General features: G+C 55.1%; 1 protein-coding gene across 2 annotated transcripts in view; it reads right to left on the minus strand.

Annotated features, from left to right (window-relative positions):
• NGEF (neuronal guanine nucleotide exchange factor) overlaps positions 1-21298 on the minus strand; it is an 82567-nt gene that overhangs the window by 6185 nt on the left and 55084 nt on the right. For both annotated transcript variants that reach the window (XM_037144006.2, XM_037143996.2), the window contains 5 exons: positions 19140-19441; positions 5564-5724; positions 4068-4220; positions 2750-2879; positions 1284-1358 (listed from right to left, as the gene is read on the minus strand). In XM_037144006.2, the coding sequence (XP_036999901.2) occupies positions 1284-1358; positions 2750-2879; positions 4068-4220; positions 5564-5724; positions 19140-19441 (821 nt within the window). The remainder of the gene's footprint in view (positions 1-1283; positions 1359-2749; positions 2880-4067; positions 4221-5563; positions 5725-19139; positions 19442-21298) is intronic.

Genomic DNA, 21298 nt, shown 5'->3' on the forward strand with positions numbered 1-21298 from the left:
TTTGTAAAAGAAAGTAATGTGTGAGAAATAGGAGCATACCTAAAGACAAGAAAGGGAGCAGCCTGCAGAAGACCTGAAGCCACAGAACACGCTTTCTGGCCGCATGGGGACCCCTTGGGGCACGTGGGCCTCTCTCAGGCCCTGGTGGTCACTGGAATCACCTCTGTGTGTGACCCAGGGTGGTCAGCTGCCCGGTGGGGGCTGTCATGAACTCCCACCTGACCAGGTATGGACGCTCTAGGGGTGAGTGGAAGGCGCCCTGAAAGCTGCTACTTGGCCCACGTGTCCCTGACCCGCCCCGACCGGCCCGCTGAAGGCTGCAGCCTCTCCCCCAGAAGCCTGGGAGGGGAGTGCTGTTTTCCATAACCAGTGAAGGGTGCAATGGCCAACTGGTCCGAGTAGGGGACAGGAGGAGAGGCCAGGGGACACTGCTGCATTAAGTACAGAAGTCCTGGTGGCTCGGAGCTTCAGAACCACCACCAGCTGCTCAAGGAGCGAGGCTCATCCTTTTACTGAGCTGCTCTCCCCGGTACAAGGAATGGGAAGGACCTCCCAGCACCCATGCTTGTCCTCTGTGGGGTCCCTAGCATGTCAGCGTGCCTCTGCCACAGCTGCCGCTGACACACACGGGACAGTGCTTTAGACCAGAAGGAGCCATGTGAGCCTGCGCACCAGAAAGCACGCACTGCTTGACCCCTCCTGCACCAAACTCTGCCAGTAGCTTCCAGCCTCAGGAGGCGGTTGCTCCACTCCTAAAAGGAAAAGCCCAGCCCTTGGCAGGGCCCCTGCGTCCTCTCGCAGAGACTGGACCACTGCAGCTCCAGGGACAGGGATGCTGTGGATGCACGGGCTTGGGGCGAGGCTACACAGACCCAAGGGGAGAGAGCCAGACCAGCCTCTGACAGTCACGGGAGGGAAGATGCGCAGGCAAGGACACCAGAGAGGCATCTAAGGGCCTAGACGTCTGCAGGAGGCAGCTGCAGACACATGCTGGGCCTCTAGGGGGCAGCAGAGGTCAGCAGGTGGAGCGGGCTGGGCTGCTGCCTGTCCACCCCGCACGGATCCCCGGTCCCGGGTGGGGAAGGAAGACCTGCTGCTCTGTTCAGGCCACACCTGACCTACTGTTAGACCCAGCGACTTCCCTGGACTGCAAAAGCAAATGCTAAAATTAATCTGTGTTTTCCAAAGACACGCTCACCTGCGGGGGCGCCTGACGAGGAAGGCAGGTCTACAGGAGGGGAGGTTTATGGGAAAACGCGGGGCGGGGGAGGAAGCCCACTCACCAGTTCCAGCTCCTTGTGGGCGTCCAAGGCGGTGCACTCCCGCTCCGACCTTTCCTCCACTCTCTTCAGGATGTTCTGCGCACAGGCAGGGGCCGCATTAACCTTCACGGTGGCCCTTCAGCCCCTCTCCGCTCCCCCCCACCTCGCAAGGATGGCTTCCTGTTGCTGCGACACCCACGCACAGCCCTACTAGGTGACAACAGAGAGCAGGAGAACCCTCCGCGGGGCTGAGGGCTGAGCATCCTGACCAGCTCTGAACTGGCAGCCCCGAGTCCGTGTCCCATGAGGACTAACGCTGAGGGCGAACCCAGAGCCCGATGCCTCACTGCACCACGGACAGCAAAGCAAAGGAAGTGACCAGGGGCCGGCGCGGAGGGCAGGGTCCAGCGATGAGGGACCGGAGCGCGGATGGAGACACGAGGGGAGCTCGGTGCTCGGGATGGCGGCAGGGGCTTCGCCTCGCCCTCTTCTGGGATCGTCATTTGAAACCCAGCCTCAAGCCGAGAGTCGGCCGGGGTGCACGTGACCCTCACACTAGCCTTCTCTCTGGTCCTTCCTTGGGCATGGAGAGTCCCAGCGCTGGGTCTTGGTACCCTTTTCTGTCCTTCCTTGCTGGTCTCATTGTTGAATGGCATCTCAGTGCTGACAGCTGCGACCCCTACTTTTCCCTTCAACTCTGAACTTGGATGTTTAACTGCTCAGCCATCTCAGACTTGGCTAGTTCAGCACCGAACCTGGGCTGCTCCCCACCCTGTCTCTCCACCTCGGGAAGCTTCTCAAACCGTAAGATTCTTTTCTTCCTTCTTACTCCACAGTAGCAAGTTCAAGGCTCACATCGCTGGCTTCCCTTCGGGATCCCCTCCACGCCCTCTTACTTTCTTGAGTCACTGCCAACCCTTTCTCCCATTTTCCCTCTTGCCTTCCTGCCCAGTGCTCTCCACGTGGTGGCCTCTGTGGTCACAGGACAGAACTCGGTGTCTTACCTGGCCCCTTAGGGCCCCAGTTGGCCTCAGTCCACATCTCCACACTCACACCTGTCACTTCCCCCAGCTCATTACTGGCCTTCCTGTCTGTGCACCCGGTGCCCCAGGGCCTTTGCATGAGCTGTTCCATCACCTGCCAGTCAGCCAGGTTTCTGCTGAAATGTCACTCGTCTGAGACCCTTTCTGGACCCCCAACTGGTAGTGCTTCCCCCCATCTCATGACCCTGTTTCACTGTCCTTAAAGCCATGGCCACTTCCTGGTTGTGTGTTTGTTGGTCTCTCCCCAGCCAAGGGCGTAGGTGCCTGGGAGAAGGGAGTCCCCCACTGCTTGGCACCCAGTAGGGATTTAATGGATTTGTGGAGCAGACAGACTTCCTAGAAAGCCGGCTGAGGCCTGGGTGCCGCAGGGAATAGCTCTGCAGCAGGAGCACGAGCAAGCCCGGGCTGCCTGTTGGGGGCGGTCGAGGGGGCAGGAGGCCGTACCTGGACCAACAGCTTGAGGCGCGTGATCCTCTGGAAAGGCAGGATGAGGAAGGAGGAGAGGGGCAGCCCCCGGCACTTGGGGTCGAGCTCCAGCTGCGAGATCAGCTCCCGAAAGGCCGCCTTCTCCTGACTGGGGACGCGGACGAGGGAGTGAGCAGGCTTCTGGCTCGCCTGGGGAGGCACAGCTTGGCGGCGCTTCCTCCCCACCCACAGCCCCCCAGGAACCAGACAGCCCACGGACACAGAACAGGTGTCCATTTACTTATTTACTTTAGTGGAAAGCAAGCTGTTCAAGGTGGCTTCACATGCCAGGCCCCTGAAGACTTAGCCAAATACGCTGTGTGTGGCAGGCAGGCCGGCCTCACGTGGCCAAGTCTGTGAATCAGACACACAGCCCAGTGGTTTACCTGCAGGAACCAGGGCGAGGTGAGCCCACAGAGTGACAGGAATGGGCGGCAGCTGGAGCCGACTGCTGGGAACCTGCGCTCTTCCTGCCAGGTGCGGGCCCCGTGTCCGCAGACAACTGGGTGGTGGGTCAGGTGCAGGACTGCCAGGGCGTTAGAGGCAGGCCCTGGAGTTGGCGGGGACACGGACACCCTGCCTGGTCCTCGGGCCCAGGCGGTCTGCACTCTCGGCCACACCAGTGTCCCCACGGGCGCCATGATAGCTAGACTCCTGTTCTGCCGCGTGCTCGTCTTCTCCATGTCTGCCCTCAAAACCGGCTTCCTGGGCCCCTCCAATTCCAAGTCCAAACCCCAATCAAGAGACCTGCCCCCCATGCCCCTGCCGTACTCCAGCTTTAAAGCGTCACAGTGGATGACCCGGTCGGATGGCACGGCCCAATGGGTCAGTGTGAGGGTCACAGGCCAGCACTCAAAGTTCCCGCAGGCTCCCCTGTCAATGCGTCACAGGTTGTGCTGTCGTCACAGCTGGCACAGTGGCGCAGAGAAGCCGGGGAAGGCACACTGAAAGATTATCTCAGCAACTAGGACCCCCAGCAAGTTCACTAAATGGGCAGATTAGCAAGAACTTCGAGGGGTGGCTGGGTAGCCACCAGAGGGACCTGCTCCCGCCCACCCTTGTTTTGTCTCTGGTTCCGGTCCCTTTCCTGCCATCTTGGGCCTCGAGCTGCCCTCTGGGCCTCAAACTCCCTTTTCTAACCCGCACAGAGTCTGCACAGCCGTTCAGGACAGAGGTCCCGTGGGCACCGTGGCCGACCGTGCTGGGCTCAGTGTCTCTCTGGTGACGTGGGCTGAGCAGGAGCAAGGACCCGGCTCGGGGTCAGCAGCGGAGGGGCCCCGCGGCCCAGCGCACTCACAGCAGCTGCTTGTAGGTCCTCTCCTGGTAGGTCTGGTTGCTGACGTAGGTGATGTAGACCGAGAAGTGGTTGGCCGCGTAGTGGTGCACGATGTCACACACGTCGGAGATGACGACATTCTCCTCCATCCGGCGCTCCAGCTCCAGGAGGAACCTGCAGGAGGCAGTGGCCAGGAGCCTCAAGACACAGCTCCCCCGGCAGGCTCTCCCCGGGGACAGACTGACAGACCCAAGGACCAGCCCCCAGTGCCGGTGATGCATTTGGTCACATCCAGCAATTCTCATTTGAGCCCTGGCTGGTGTGGCTCAGTGGATTGAGCGCGGGCCTGTGAACCAAAGGGTCACTGGTTTGATTCCCGGTCAGGGCACATGTCTGGGTTGCAGGCCAGGTCCCCAGTAGGGGCTGTGCAAGAGGTGACCACACTTTGATGCTTCTCTCCCTGTCTTTCTCCTTCCCTTCCCTTCCCCTCCCTCCAAAAATAAATAAATAAAATCTTAAAGGAAAAAAAGCAATTCCTGTTTGGTTTTTTAGGTAGAAATGGCATTAGGGCTATTTTTAAAAGTGAGAGAGAGACTTTATCTTTTAGATACACACGGGTGGGTTCACAGATAAAATGAAATGATGAGGATTTGCTTCAGACAGACGCCCATGGAGGCCAGGAGGCGTGGGGACGTGGCTGAACCTAGACGCTGCAGCGTGGGCGTGTTTGGGGGGTTCCCTAAGGAAACATAAATGGGTGCTTAACTACAAAGACCCTCTCCTTCCAGAGAGGGGCAGCGGCAGAGGCTGAGGGGGTCTCTGGGCCTCCTGAGCCCATGGCAGACAGAGAGATGAGGTGTCAGCGTGGGGGGCAGGGCGGGGCCCACGCAGTGGGGGCCAGCAGAGCTAGCAGCTCTGCCGCACTGGGCTTCACCAGGGAACCCTCGGGGCTGGGCCAGAGGCTCGCAAAGCTGAGTTTTGCACTGTTAGCTGGTAATGATACGGTTGGGGTTCACTTCTCAGTGAACAGATGTTGGCTCCTCCTCCACTAAGCGCACCCCTTCCTTCCAATGGGCTCAGACAGAGGCGCAGTTCTGAGAGGCGCAGTTCCGACTGCCACTGCCTCACACAGGCAGACGCCGCCCAGCCAAGGGGAGAAGGCGCCGTGCACCCCGGCCAGGGCTTTAGGGCTCGAATGGGGTAAGGACAGTTTATACGGACGCCTCTGGACTGTCACGACACCAGCCGCACACCCCCCTGACTGTGTGGGACCCTCGTACACCTGTGCCCCCCGCTGCCCTGTGGGGAGGGAGGCGCGTCTTTGGGTTTCCGTGTCTGTTCCTATCTCGTCACAGAAAATGCCCACCCCACAGGGGTAGAGAAGCCCATGTCTCGAGCCCACGCCACCTGCTGCAGCTGTGCCCGGGCGAGAAGGGGCAGGAAGCCGGGTCCCATGGGACACCAGACATGAACACAGGCCAGAGGGGCGGGGTGGGGGGAGAGGGCGGGGGGCTCACCGCTCACTGACGGCCATGACGTCCAGGACGTTGGAGAAGAGGATGTGGGCCTCGGACGGGTGCAGCAGCTTCTTCAGCCGCTCGTTCTCCATGAAGTGGGACACGAGCAGGCTCAGGCTCTTGTAGTAGGAGGCCTCGGAGGTGACCAGCTCGAACATGGCCTGCGCCACGGACCCGGCGGAGGGAGGAGAGGGGACAGTGGTGACTCCCGAGGACTGGCCCCGAGGGTGCCCACCCACTCTCAGACAGAGATGCAAAAAGGCTGTGGGGGGGGCCTCCAAGGTAAAGAAAAGCCTGTTCCCGTGCTGCGGGGGGGGGGGAGCGGGGGAGGGAGCAGGAGAGCCCCCCTCTTCTGTGGGGAAGGCCCCAGGGCCACACCCTTCTCCAGGACACTCTCATGGCCACCGGTAGTGAAAACTGCAGATAACCAAGTGTCCCAAATACGGAACACTGTCAGTGCCCGAGGCCAGCCACTAAGGGTGACCGGTCTGGTTCCCGGTGTGGAAAGGGCAGGGCAGTCAGCACTAGAGGGGCCCGCACTTGCACCCTGAATGGTGTCTGGAAGGACAAAGGCCATCACGCCAACGGCAGCTGTGTGCAGGGAGGGGAAGAGGGGCGACGGGAGGGAGGAGTTGGGGAGGGAGCGATGGGCCTGTCCCCCAACACACTGGGCTCTGTCTCCTTTAACCCCCACAGGTCCCAGAAGGACAGGGGAAGCTCCCAGGCGCAGAGGTCCAGCAGTGCCCCGAAGGTGGACTGCTGGCCAGTGGAAGAGCGGAGATTCACCCCAGGTCTCCCTGGGCTCGCACCACCAGCCCCCGAGTGTGAGACCCACAGATGGGGGCTGGTCACACGGCATCTGTGGGCAGCCTGCCCAGCAGCCACTCTGTGGCGTCCAAGCAAAGCTGGACGAACAGCTGACGTGGCAAGGCACTTGACAGCAGGTGACGTCTTGGTAAGTGGAGGCACTCAGTAGCATGATGGACCAACAACAGTGAGAAAGCCCAGGGGACCAATCACAGATGCCAGGCCACTGGCAGCAGTGAGAGCCGCCCTGTCCCCACCCCCACCCCCACCCCCAGGTCCCCGGTGTCTGCAGCTGACACCTGGCAGTGACTGAGATGAGGCGCGCTGGATGGGCCCTGGCCTCCCTGTGATTGTCCGTGGGTCACAGCTGCTTGGCCTCCCGACAGGCACGAAGCCACAGACAGCACACACACCGCCAGAGGCGACCCAGCACGGAGCACCCGCCCACCTCGGCTCCGCCCACCTCGGCTCCGCCCACGCTGGCGTCTCGCCCGTCCCAGGTCTCAGTCCCTCCAGCCCCGCCTGGCAAGACCGAGGCTGCGATGGGCAGCAGGTTCCCTGGAAGCTTCTCTGTTACTGATGCAGAAATGAAGTCACTTTCCTGCTGCTAAATTTAAGTTTCTTTCGAAAACGTCAAGGCATTATAGCTCACAAGTTCCAAACAAATGCAATAATAAACAGCAACAACCGCCGCAAAGTTGATTCGTAGTGTTGGAGAAGACGCAACACCAGGCCCCAAATTCGGCACCAGAGATGGCATCTGTCTTGATCGCTGGAGGACAAGGAGTCTGGGGGCAAGTGGCTGGTCGGCCACTGACGCACAGCGGGGGTGGGGGGGTGCGGGGGTGGGGGGGCCTGGACCCCGCTAATCTGTGCTGGCTGAGCCCCATTCGCCACAAGGCTCACCCCCTCTTTCTCTGTGTATCGGTGGTTAGTCATCTGGAATTTTAGGTTTCCAGGCTGTTTGTCCTCATTTTAATGTCAAATTATTTGCCGCATCAGTAAGATTGTCTTTTTCTGATCAGTCTTATTTTTACTCTTACTCACTTAAGCCCTTGCTTGGTAGTGTGGAGCTGACAGAGGCCCAGGCTATTTTTCATTCACTCATTCATTCATTTCCTCACTCCCTCAGTCACTCATCCACCCCTCTGTTCCACAAAGGTTTACTGGGCACCGCTGGGCTAGGCCCCCGCACCAGTGGTGAACAGGGCAAACGCCCTGCGGCCACTGAGCCCACTCCTGAGTGGATTCCCAGCGAAGGGCAAAATCCTCAGTGTTCAAGGGTCATGGTGAACTCTGGCCATTTCTTCAGCCGGGTCAGCCCGGGTGGCTGGCAGTCGGCAAGGGCCTGGCGTGCACCACGGGCCGTGGAGCTGCAGGGTATTGGCCAGACCTCTGCTGGGAGTGGGAACTGCTTCTTCCTCTGCTGAGCCTGTTTCCTTACGTGCAAAATGGGAACAGCCCTCAGTGGGAAGTGCTGAACCTGGAGCCGGCCCCTCTCAAAGCACCTGCAGAGCTGTGGGCTCACCATCGACCCGGCCTCTGGGCATTGCCTTTGCAGGACCACGTGTCCCAGGGGGCACTCTGGCCAGAGGGGTCAGGGAGGGCCAGTCCCAACAGGTGACCCTGGGGCTGTGTCCCACACACTGCAGCAAGGAAGCCCCTTCTGGGGGTGCCCGTGCAGGGGAGGGAGAAGGCTGCCGGTAGGGATGGTGGGGGGGCTGGCCCCAGCCCACCGCTGGGGGTGAGTAGGGGCTGTGGTTACACGTAGGGTCCACCCCTGGGACGGCCGGTCATGTGGGCCAGAACCCGCGGCCTTCTTTTCACGAGGCTGTGGTGGGCAGCTGCGCCTGGGCTCCGAGTGTGTTCACACAGCTCCCCAGCCGCCTGTGGACCAGAAGCTGCGCCCAGCTGCCCATGGGCCTCCCCCGCCGAGCTCGGGAGGCACTGGAACATATTTTTCTCAGTAAATTTAGATTTTTCTCCAAAGGAGGAAACAACGCATCGGAGAAAGGGCTGGCGGCCCAGCTGGGACCGTCAGTCTCAGAGGAGCTGCGGGTCTGGCTTTGGCTGGTGTGCTCCTGTCGCCTGTCCTGGGGGCACCAGAATTCCGAGAAGGCAGACCCCAGCTGGCACCACATGGGAGACACCCCACAGACGTGCGGGGCCAGGACCCCCCAATGCAGCGCAGGCCCCTGGGGCCGGTCAGGGGTCAGTGACCCCCTGAGGCCAGTGGATTACAGCGCCTTCGACACCACCACTCCTGCTTTATCCCGCGGCCGTGGTTCGGCCTGCGCCAGCAGGGGGCGCTGTCTGGGGATGGAGGAAGATGGTGGGTCGACCGAGGACCAAAGGTCCACATCGCCTGCCTCCTGATCCTTGTGTCTGGTGTGTCGTCAGCACAGCCAGGGAGCAAAACCGCCCACCACCTCCCCCCGAGTCCAGGCTCTCCTGGGACCGACCGTGGAGGTGGCTGGTCCGAGTGCCTGTCTCAGCGGATGAATGGGTCAGATCTCTGGTGGCCACCTTCTGCCTCCGAGCCACCCTGGGGTGGGGGGTCCCACTGGCTCCATCGGACCTTGCTTCCCCGGGGCCTGACTCTGAAGGCACAAGGCTTCCCTCACTTAGGTGGCCAATACAGGGGCGTCCAGGCGGGCAGAAACGCCTCCACAGAGGCTTGTGGTCGAGAAGCCCCGCGAGCGTCCCTTTCTTCTGCAAATAACAACTGATTAAGTCCGGCTCCTCGACCTGCGCCCTGACCCTCTGCAGTGAGATCCAGTCCCCGAAGGGAGCGCAAGGAGGTCAAGACTGAGTGAGTTCGGGGGGCCTCGGCTGTCACCTGGGGGGACAACTAACCCCTGGGATTGTGGTGCGACTAGGGGTCACAGAGTGACCGCAAGCCATCCACGCAGGCATCGGGCGCCCAGGGCCCGCCCCACGCGGCCAGCAGCCCAGACTTGAGCTGATACAGAGATCCAACCAGATGACAGGGGAGGAGCAGGGAGGGGCCTAGGAGGGGCTGCCCGCGGCCACCGTAAACAGCCTAGGACGGGATTGGCTGACAAGCTGAACGCCTCCACAGCGCAGAGAGTTATGGGCCAGAAGATTTGAAATAAAAGAGGGGCTCTTGGGCAGGCTCTTCTCCCTGGAAAATGTCTGGGTGAAGGTGCAGCTGCCGTACGCGCTTCCCAGTGGATGGTAATTTGGATGGGTTTGGCATGCGCAGGAACTCCGGGCACGGATGAGGGCCAGGCTGGCCTGGCGGTGGGTGGCAGGGTTGTTCTCCTTTGGGTGTCGTAGAGGGGACGATAGAGACGGCAGAAGCCTGCCATTCTTCTAACACTGTGTAGCTTTTGTATTTCATGTTGTTTTAGTGTGTAAACTAACTCTATAGAAGTAAGATAATTAAAAACTAACGGGGAAATGATAGGAGAACCTGGGTGTTAAAGATTTTAGCCTTAATTGACAGGATTAAGTGGTTTAAGCTGTAACTAGAGAGTTAAAGAGTTTTGCCTTAATTGATAGGCTGATGTAACTAATGCACATGGAAAGCCATTATTCCAAAATTGTGAAGTTTTTGAATAAAGATTCCTTTCCTTTATCTCCAAACCTTTGCCTCTGGAACTTTGCCCGGAGGGTGGTGGCACAGGGGGGGCCCCCACTGGCTGCCGGGCACCAAAGCCTCAGCAAGCTCTCTCGCCTCTCCTGCATGCCAATTGTTATGTTTTCTCAAGATGATCTAGTTAATAAGTTACAAAAAATATACAGAATAAGAAAGTTTACATTTTGAAAGACATGTGCTTGCAACGAGACATCATTTGCCACCTAGTGCCCTGGTCAAGATAACCTCCAGAGATGAAGGTGACAGGAAGCCAGCACCCTCATCCTTGGCCAAAGTGTGAAGATAATCTGGCAACATCTTCTCAAGATTTAAAAAGCATGCATCTTTAACCCAGCAATGCCGCTTAGCAATTCCCAGAGTAGTCCACTGCATACCTCTTAGTCTTTCATTACTGTAAATAATGCTGCAATGAACATCCTTAATACACAGCATTTCTGACTGCAAATGTCCAGCAACAGGGGACTGGTTAGATAAATGACGAAAAATCACAGACCATGGAGCTCCATAAAGCTACCAAAAAGAGGAAGAGAGGGAGAGAAAAGAGAGAAGAAAAACAGTGGGGTACTCCAGCCTGATATGGAAAGATTTATAACAACATACATGGTATCTTACATTTGTGTAACACACACACACAATGACTCTGACGGTGGAGGGGTGGTGGAGAAACCCCTTCTACACTATAGATCTGTTTCCTCTTTTTGAATTTTATATCAGGTGCATAAATGACTTATCCAAAGGTTTCATCTTAAAACAATAAAAGCTACCACTGTCATGTTGTTAGATTGTCCCCTCTGCCTGGGCAAAGTTATTTTTTAGGAGTCTGCTCTCTCAATCAATACAGCAGGAGCTGCCTGGGGTTTGGGGTGATGGCTATCAACCCCCTTAGGCCACAGCACAAACATCCCTGTGCCGCCCCAACTTGGGACTGATCTTTGGAATTGGCAATGTGTATCCTAAAGAGACAAACATGTGATACATGAAAGTTCTGCGTTGTGAAAACAGGTTGAAAAACAAAAGCACAGCCCTGAGGTCAGAGGCTGGGCAGACGGAGACTGTGAGTTGTACGTAACCGTGAATGCAGCCCGCCACTGGGTCTCCTCCCCTCTGGGTCCCAGCAGGGCGAGGCTGGCAGTGCTGTCTGGGCTCGCCAGCCAGGCAGGGCACCCCGCCTGAGTGTATGTGTGTATCCCTGTTTCCTAGGAGATATTCAAAATATCATTCCCTGCTCATTTTTCAAGATCTGCACACCCAGCTCCCCACGACTGGGACCCGGGCGAGCCCACCTTTTCCCATCTCTTTCACCTGGACAGCTTCCTGGTGCATGCTGGGGACGAAACTCACGCCAGCCACAGAACAATTGCACCAGGTACCATGCTGGGGGGCTGAAGGGGCGGCACCTCCGGGTTCTCCTGTATTTCTCATGACACCAGTGTCACGCGGGACGAGAACCAGGGACTGGCTGAGGTTCCGCTCCTGGCGGGGACTGTCCCCACCCCTCCACAGTTGCAGGCCCTCCTCCTTGCTTTCTGTTCTCCTGGTGGGACAATGTCGTGTTCCACCACTTTCCAGAGGAGCTGCCTGCCTTCCCCCCTGTGCACACCTGACCCTTCCACAGTCGCCCCTTCCGAACTTAGCAGTTTGAACAGAGACCTGATTATTTTCTCCACCCCTGCTCGTGCTCCACCGGTCATCCTCCCTCCCCAAAGGCAGACAGGCCAAGGAGATTCAGAATAAGTTTGCAAACAAAAACTGACCCACGAATATCACACCTTCCAATCTCAGCAACCCAGCCTTTACTTAAAAGAGGAGGAAAACAAACAATTTTGTTCTTACAACTGATTCTTCAACAGCCGATTAAGAGTCCGGCCCACCAGAAAGCCATCGTGTGGGGGTCTTCCCTTGTGTGAACCTTAGTCACCGGGGCCTGCTGCTCCCACAGCTGAGGGAAAAGATATTCCAACCACAGACCGAGTGGGCAGGACAAGCCTCCCGACTCGCCCAGGCAGACGGAACCACGGCCAATGCCAGAGTCACCGATGCGGGAGGCAGCGTCTGAGGCTCTCCAGGCTGTGCCCAGGGCCAGGTGGAAACTAAACAAACACGAGCAGTAAGCGCTTTAAAATAAATATGAGAAGTCACGAGCCCAGGTGCCCAGGTGACTGACCACTGCCTGTGAACACGTGTACTGTGAGGTCACCCTAATTTATTAAATATTTTGTGTGATCCACGGGAACAACAAAAGGTGTAATTTATCATTTTCTTCTGTGCCCAGTCTACTACAGATGTATGTCCTGCCTTTTAAAAACTTAATGTGTTGTGCCCTGGCTGATGTAGCTCAGTGGATTGAGCTCGGGCCTGCGAACCAGACAACTGTGGTTCGATTCCCAGTCAGGGCACATACTGGGGTTGCAGACAGGTTCCCTGCAGGCCAGTTCCCAGCAGGGGATGCATGAAAGGCAACCATACATTGATGTTTCTCTTCCTCTCTCCTTCCCTTCCCCTCTAAAGATAAATAAAATCTTAAAAAAAATATGTTGTGAATAGTCACCTATTTCATTCTTTGGAAACATGTTTTTTTGAGGATTGTGACTTTGCATAACTGTACAGTTCTTACTAAACAGTCCTTCCATCACTGGGTATTTAGTTTTCTTCCCAGATTCTTCCCTTGATTGTTGCTGACATGAACATCCTAGTAAATATTTGTGCACATTTCTGGTTTTTTCAAGATAAGTTTCTAAAAATAGAAACACCAGACAGTATACAAACGTATTCTTGTGAGGCTTTGGATTCAAATACGGCTCTACGCTTCCTATCAGCGGCGCTGAGTGCTCATTAAAAACCTCCCACACTGGGTTTTAGTATATTTACGTTTAGAAGTTTCTGCCATGTTGAAATGCCTGTGCTGCAGGCTGCTTTAACTTTACCTCTTTGATTACCAGTGAGTTTGATTTTTGTTATTTACTATCTGCATTCAATCACTGGCCATTTGCATTTTTTTTCTACAAGAAATGTTTTCCCCGTTTCCTTCTGTGTTTATTGATAGAGATTTCTAATTAATTAAAACCTGGTATCTACAAAGCCGACTAACTTTTGCACGTTTATCTCATAATCAGCCGCCTCCCTGAACGCCTCACTGGATCCAGGCAGGAAGCTAACGTCCGCCCCTGTCTCACGCAGTCAGGGTGGCCCTGACCTCCCCGCCTTACGGCCCCCCCTTCTCTTGTCCTTGCCTCGCTGCATGGCCCAGCAGGGGTGTTCAGCCCTTTGGTGTCTCTGGGCCACACATTAAATACATCGCAACACGTAATCACAAAAAAGCTCATAATGTTTTAAGTAGATTTCCGATTCTGTGTTGGGTGGCATTCATGGCCATCCTGAGCCTCATGTGGTCAGTGGGCCGCAGGATGGACGCCCTGGTAGAGCCTCCAGGGCCGTGTCCCGGTTGGCACCGCCACCGCCACTTCTCGGTAAGTCTGATTCGGGACATGGCTGCCCCTCTGAGCTGAGGTGCTTGTGGTGACTGCGCCTGGGCTGCTCCTTGTGAGCTTCAGGGAGCAGCCGTCCGAGCCGGCTGCACAGGCCAATGGACGCACTGTTCCCCTGGCCCACCTCTTTCAGGTATTTTTCTCCCTGGCCTACTGAGAGGATAAATTTGGGTCCCAAACAATATACCATTTTTGTACGTTATTCTTTTTCTTTTTCTGTTTTTAAGATTTTATTTATTTATTTTTAGAGAGAGGGGAAGAAAGGGGAAAAGAGGGAGAGAAACATAGATGTGAGAGAGAAACAGTGACTGGTTGCCTCCCCCCCACACACACAAACTGGGACCGGGCCCACAACCCAGGCAAGTGCCCTGAGGGGGAATCGAACCAGTGACCTTTCGGCTCACAGGCTGGCACTCAGCCCACTGAGCCACACCAGCCAGGGCTGCATGTTCTTCTTTTAATGTATCTCCAGATTTGATTTTCTTACGTCTTATGTCCATTTTTCCCTTAATTCACAATGAGATAGATCTATGTTTTACTTTTGGTGGCGGGGGTAGGAAGGAGAGTACTTATTTTGTTGGGCTGAACAAAACAAGGACATTCAACCCTTTTTACAGTGTGTTGGTTTTTGAATGAACAGACGGTAAATCGAACTCTTTGGGGTGTGTGATTCTCTAAATTTTAACCCGTGCATAGGTTCTCCTGACTCTACAGCCGGGACACACAGCGGCGTCTCTCCCTGAAACTCCCTGCACAGTCGCCTCATCTGTCCCACCTGCAGCCCCGGCGACCACGCCTCTGCTCTCGGTCACTGTAGCTGTGTCTTGCTCAGAATGTGTGTAAATGGGACCCTGTAGTATGTAACTCCTGCGATTTCTTTCACTGAGCAAAACGCCTTTGAGATTCATCTAAGTTGCGTTTCTCAATAGAGCCCTTCTTTTCATTACTGAGCAGAGCACCCGGGATGAATGTTCCGGGCTTTGATGAGAGAACTCCAGTGTTGTTCCAGTTTGGGGCCATTATGAATGCAGCTGCTTTCTGTGGGACCCTGAGTTTTTCTTTCTCCAGGGTGGTGGCTCTCCACCAGGAACTGCTTTGCTCCCCAGGGAACATGTAGGCATCCAGCCAGGCCTACAGATGGTTTGGTTGTCACTGCCGGGGGCAGGGATGCTGCTAACCCTCTTACGGTGCACAGGCGAGCCCCGACTACGAAGAGTGACTCGGGCCCCAAGGACGACGGTGCTGCTTTTGAGACCCAGCGCCAGGCAAACACCTAGGCCTGGGGTCGCCGGGCTGGGGGGTTTGCATACGTTTCACTTGGTGAGAAACCCCCCGCACTCCTCTCCACATGCTAAGCATTCCGCAGCCCCACGTGGCCAGGGGTTCTGTGCTGGGCAGCACGGCCTTAGGGAGCACAAGGATCAGCAAAAATAATTTACGGCCTCATTGGGTTTTTTTTCCGGATTTCTTATATCCCCATTGTGCCCCAGTCCATAGAAACAGTACAGAGTGCATGGCATTTCTGCCCGTGTGTCTGACGGATCCTGCTCTGTGTGCCTGCTACCTCCTAACGGTTTATAATCGTCACCTCGTGGGAATGGCCTTTCTAATCAAGACACAATATCCAGGGCCCTGGCTGGGTGTCTCAGCTGGTGGGAGCGCCATACCGATGCCCAAGGTTGTGGGTTCGATCCTCGGTCAGGGCACATACAAGAATCAACCAATGAATGCATCAATAAGTGGACCAGGAATTGATGTCTCTCTCTCTCTCAAATCAATACATTTTTTTTAATTGAAAGAAAATGACACAGTATCCAGAAGAACAGGTTAAATAAATCAAAAGACTGAGAGATTCCCTATAAAAACGGAGAAAGATGTTTACGGGACAAAGGATACCAGGGGCAAAGCGAGAAGGTGAGTACACACTGGGTCAGCCGTCAGCCCGTGGCCAGCTCTTCGTGCGCTCACTCGCTTAATCTTCCCGGGGCCGTGATTACCCCGATTTACAGATAAGGAACCAGACAGAGGTTCAGTGACCGGCTCAAGCCCACAGAGCTAAGCAGCAGCAGAACTGAGACAAGCTCCGGCAGTCAGCGCCCCCGCGCCCGTGTGCCTAGACACTGCCACCTCCCCTCCTTTCTGCCATACTGCAGGAGAAATCATTGGAAACGTATGAAAAACTTAATATCCAGAATGCATAAAAAGCTGCTGCCATCAATCAAGAAGACCAATGTAAATAGCCCAAGAGAAAAGAGCAAAGGACAGGTCAGCAATTCACAGACAGAGAGACTGAAACAGCCAACAAACATAGGAAAAGGTGGTCGATTTCCAGCTCCTGAGGACAGGCAAGTTAAAACAAGACAGGATTTTTCAACCAATGAATTCGAGCGAAAATCGGGACATCTGCTCTTGGAGCGGGGATGCTGTGTGAAAACGACCTGTTACTGCGTGGGCCTGTGACGTGTGCCCTTGTGAGTGGCAGCTTGGCAGGACCCCCACCACAGACAAAGCACTTCACCCTGGACCCAACAATGCCACACCCTGGCCATGGGCTTGCAGGAGCCCAAGGAGGCACACACAGAGGCCCCAACTGAGCTCCAAAGCGATATTCAAGTTCAACTGCACTGTTTTCCTGCAAAGCTGTGGGGGAACCCGCTGGGTGCTGGGGCGGCAGGCCCCTGTCAGGGTCATCTGCACACCTCCCTCCCCACCTGAGTGCCCTGTGTCCGTCCTCAAACTGATGCAGGTCAGTGATACTTGCCCTGCACTTGTGTCCTTTAATGATGACAACGAAAGGGTTTTCAGGGCAAAGGGAGCTGTTTTCATGAAAACAAAGGTGGAAGCTGTACGAGCCCCATAGAGGCAGCCTGCACAAACCAAAACCGACATCAAACTGCTGCTGAATCGCACAGCTGTGACCGCAGGAGAGAGCAGCATAAAGACCCGCAAGGATTTTGCACACAGGAACCTTCCGGAGCGTCTGGACTGCGCAGCCCTTCGGTGCCTTCTGGCTGCACCGGACGGGGATGCAGCCGGCCCTCCAATGAGAAGCCAGCAGCCAAGAAAAGGCCCGCGTTGGCAACATTCGCCCAGTTCGTTTTTTCAACAATTCGAAAAGCGTAATAATCAGTTGCTCACTTAATTTCAAAACATTTAAAAATGAAGTGGCACCTTTAACAACACAAAATGACTCATTCAGTTTTCTAACCAATTGGAGAACGTCTGTCCTTCAATGAAGCATTTAAGGGACTCACATTTATTGCTGTGAGCCCCGTGTTCGCCGTGAGCTCCGCCCCCTTATTCGCCGTGAGCTCCGCCCCCTTATTCGCCGCAGTTTCTTTGCCTGCTTCCCCAATGTGCGCGCCTTCACTCCAAGGGTCCGGCTTTCTCTGCCTTTCGCTTTGTTGATACGGTGGAAGGTTAATGTCAGGTTTTAAGTCCTACTGGCGTTTATCTCTATGCTTCCCAAAGTATTTAAAACCTTCATTTCTCTGATTAGATAAAAAATAAGTACCCTATTTTGCCGTGTATAATGCACCCCCACGTTTTTGACCCAAACTTTCAGAGAAAAAAATCTTTCATTTTAATTTTTAAATTCAATTATTTATTTATATTTAGAAACAAAACTGATTATCATATTCTGGGGTGTTATTTTGCACACGGATATCATTATTGCTTTCTAGAGTTACGCTTTTAACCCATAGGCATAACTAAAAGAATTAAAAACAGTTATATTGGTACAGAATTAGTACTAACCATGTATAGTGCGCATCCTTATTTTTCCCTCAAAAATTTGGGCAAAAAGTGCACATTATACACTGCAAAATATGTTATTCCCCTCAACTGGTCTCTTTTCTTTGTTCTGAGGACTAGAAGGAAAAAATAAACCCAGCCCCAGGGCGGTAATATGGCATGAAAGAAGCCGAAAGCAAAATGGTGTTGTAGAATTCCTTTTACAGGAAAGTCAGAGGCCCTGGCTGGGTGGCCCAGTTGGCAGGAGCGTTGTCCCCATGCACAAAAAGGTTGCAGGTTCGATTCCCAGTCAGGGCACATAGTTAGGTCACTGGAGGAGACCCAACATTGTTTTTCTCTCACATCGATGCTTCCCTCTCTCTCCTTTCCTTTCTTTCTAAAATCAATAAAAACATAGCCCAAAGACTAAAGAAGAAAAGAAATGAAAGGAAAAGAAAAAAAAGAGTTAGGGATGGTGGCCCTGCCTGTGGCTGGGGGGGCCCCTGAGTATCTCAGGTAGGAGGTATGGCCACCACAGGGGATGTCCCCATGTGTTCCGGCACCTTCCAGGGCTGCTTTCCATGGGCAAAGCCTGGTGGGCTCCCCTCTGTCCAACTCCACCTGCCTCCATGGAGACGGGGAACTAACGACCACACATCATTTACATCAGAAGTTTCATATAAAACTCTCTATGCAGCCATTTGCAAATCACTGCTCACGGCCCCCAGGATGTCCAAGTTGAAACCAATTGCTCCTGATTCTACTGGGCAGGACACAGGTGAACCATGGGTGGCCCTTCACACGTTGCTTTAATCAAGCTTTCCCAGGGAGCAAATGCATGGAGCGGCCCGGTGAGTTAGAGGACCCCAGTCAGGAAGTAGCCTCAGTCCTGGCTGCTAACTGCGCCCAGTGAGCAGAGTGCCTTTCACGTAAACGAGAAGAGCTAATGTGTCTGTAGAACCTGGCGCAGGAGTCAGTAACAGGAGTGAGTCCAACCAGCAACAGGTTCAAGTGCAGCTTCAAGGAGCTGGTGAGTGGGGGGAGGGAGAAAGGAGGCAAGAGGGGTTGAGAGAACAGAGACAGCAGGATGTGGACTAAATGAGTTGGAAAAGCCCAACCTCTTCATTCCCTGCCCCCCACCCCCGTACCCACTTTTTAAATTTCACAGCGAACACACACCCGCACGCTCTCCATGTCTCTCGCCCTGTCTCCCTCCTTACTGCGACCCGACCACACTCTTGCCTCCTATCCACAGATTTTCCCGCTGTGCCCAAACGCCCTTTGTGCAGCTCACATAAATGCTGACATTCCTTAGCTACGCATCACCGCTACTGCTCATTTGTAATCAGCTGTCTCTGCGTGGTAGCCACAAGCCAGGGGGCACCTCCGCGATGCCTAAGCCTAACAGACGGACGGGCAAAGTCCACTTGCACCGTCAAATGAGAGGGAAGAGACGCAAGCCCCAAATTTCTGCACCAGTTCCAGGAGCGTGGGCATGCCCAGGGGAGCGTGACTTCCTGCCGGGCTCCCAAGTCACCCGAGGTTCAAGCGACTGCACAATAAAGTTGTGGGCCAAGACTGAGTGAGAAGCAAGCACTGACGGCAGTGACTTCACAGTCACCGTTTGCTCCGCATCACCTCACACATCAGCGGTCACAGGCGCCAGGAAACACCCAGCAACAGCAGCGGGTTTGAGGAACGCAGTCTTGCTGTTTCGAGAAGGCACTACGTGTTCTCAGGAACACGCAGCATGGGGATTGCCATCCCAGAAGGTAACGCGATGTTTTTTGTTGCCTGTACAACCACCAGTGAATTTCCCTGCACGTTCTGCACCGATGGGCCCTGCCAGTGATTCTCAGGGTGAACCTGCCGGGCTGCCTCCTGCCGCATGCGTTCAGCCGCCCCCGAGCGCCCACCCAGGTGCTGTTACCTCCTGCAGCTTGATCTCCTCGGGCTGGAGGATGTCCAGCACTCCGCTGCTCTGAATCTCTGGGAGATCCTGCCAGAGATTAAACCGCGAGTGCGGGTTGCTGAGCAAGCAGATCTGGGGCAGCGCCTTCCTCTCGGGTGGGCTGGCCGGCTCCTCCTCCTCCTCCTCCTCCTCGTCCTCCTCTGGAGCCTCCTCGCTGGCCTGGGAGCCATGGTCATTGGCTTGTGCCTCTGCATCTTGTTGCCTCCGGGTCTCAATTTCCTGGAGAGTTGACTTGTCTCGGTATTCCTGATACAGGAGCCCTGAAACCAGATAGGATGGGAACAGAGAACAGGAAAAGTTTCAGACGCAGACCTTTCGGAATCACCAGGTCAAGGCTCTGTCTGCTTCTTGGGGCATGGGGTCTAGGAAGACACCCAGCCAGCAGAGGGTGGTGCCCAGAATCCACCGCCATTCCTCCCCCTCCCTGGAAGGACCAGCTCGTGATCCCTCTTCAGCGAGGAATCAGGAAATCCCTGCAAAGATTTAAAATTCAGTCACACAGGGAAATACACACTCTCCCTGTGCATACTTGTCAAAGAACAAGAATCCACAACTTGACGTGTTAATAACCAGCGTGTGCGGACTGGACGAAGACATCCCAGTTACATTTCAGTGTCCCAGCAGGAGGCTGCTGTGGCCTGGAGTGTGTCCGCACTGAAACACCAGTGCGTTCGTCTGGGAGCGGGGAGGGCTGGTCAATTCTTCATTTGAGGGAAAGACAGTATTTCACCAGCCTTAGGACTCAAAAGGGAAACATTCCTTTTTTTGCTTTTACAGTTTTAGGCAACTTCCCAGACCAATTGTACTAGAAATAAATGTGTTTTCAGTCTCCAAGGAGATTTAGGGCCTGCAGATCAGCCCAGCAGTGGCACCTCCACCTCAGCACATCCTGGCCTCAGGCTGGGTGGGCGGATGTCCGTTCACACAGGAGCAGCAGAAAGCTCAGTGGTGAGGGGGGGTCCCAGCCCAGGGAGAGGGGTTGGGGTCTAGGGAGGGGGAGTGAGAGGTCTGAGAGGCCTCAGGCAAGCAACTCTGGTCTCCGCTGTAGGGGGCCTGTGATGGGCAGAAAGAGGCTGTGGCGGTTCTCCTGGCCGGTGGTGGCCAGCGGACGCAGGTGGGAGCTGCGGTGGGGTGGAGGGATGCAGGTGGGCCTGACTCAGGGGGCAGGGACAAGGGGAAGGTGGGTCCTGGTGACACGGTTCATATCCAGGTGATCAGTGTGGCAACAAGCTCAGTTGGCCATGTCCAAGGAGACGAGGACCACAGGAGGAGGGTCTGGCTGAGGAAGCGGGTGGTGGAGAGGTCCAATGGGCAGCTGGGCACACTGGTCTGGAGAGTGGTGGGGACCCTGGACATGTCTGAGGGACAAAGATGACTCTCCCGGAAAGCTCTTGTGCAAGCCAGTGTGTGGTTTGGGCAGGTCTCTCTCTTACAGCACAGGGCAGACGCTGGCTGTTGTGCCTTCTGTATCCCATGGTTAAACGTGTCTAAGCAGGAGGGAAAGGCAGGAGGGAAAACAAGCTAACTCCGAAACCCTGAATGTGGATGGATACACTGTATTTATAAACGGGAGCCTAACAAACCCACCCTTTGGGTTAACCCAGCTGGCCTCCTGCACTCCATGAGGCTAAATTATAAAGCCTTCCCGGGAAGTGTAGAACTTACTTAGAAGAGTAAGATCCCAGGATTCCTCCACAGGGTTACAACCCAGCAGAAGACAACACAGACTTAATCTGACAAAGGGATGAAAGAGAAAGCCGAGTCGGCACGAAACCCAATCCAGACTGAAGATCTATGAAGACAGAGGTTTAAAGTCGCTGCAGGAGCTGGGCCAGTGTGAGCATAAGGCCTCTATTGTCACCGCGCTAAACCAATTACTCCGCAGGTCTGATACTGCGTTTACGGAGGTTTAAAGAAACCAGGTTCCCACCACTGACTTGGAGTCGGTTTTCTGCACTTAGCAAGTGGTGGGTACATACGTATGTGTTGAATTGAGCACTTTTTAAAAATGCAGCTTCCAAGCTTCACAAAAACATCTAATTTAGCATTGTTTTGAAGGTTCAAAAAACGTCTTGTGTAGGCTACAGGGGGCAAATCATGGGTGAAAACTATCCGAA

This window comes from Artibeus jamaicensis, unplaced genomic scaffold, assembly GCF_021234435.1.
Source record: "Artibeus jamaicensis isolate MK-2021 breed Jamaican fruit bat unplaced genomic scaffold, CSHL_Jam_final contig_944, whole genome shotgun sequence".
In the NCBI taxonomy this organism is placed as follows: domain Eukaryota; kingdom Metazoa; phylum Chordata; class Mammalia; order Chiroptera; family Phyllostomidae; genus Artibeus; species Artibeus jamaicensis.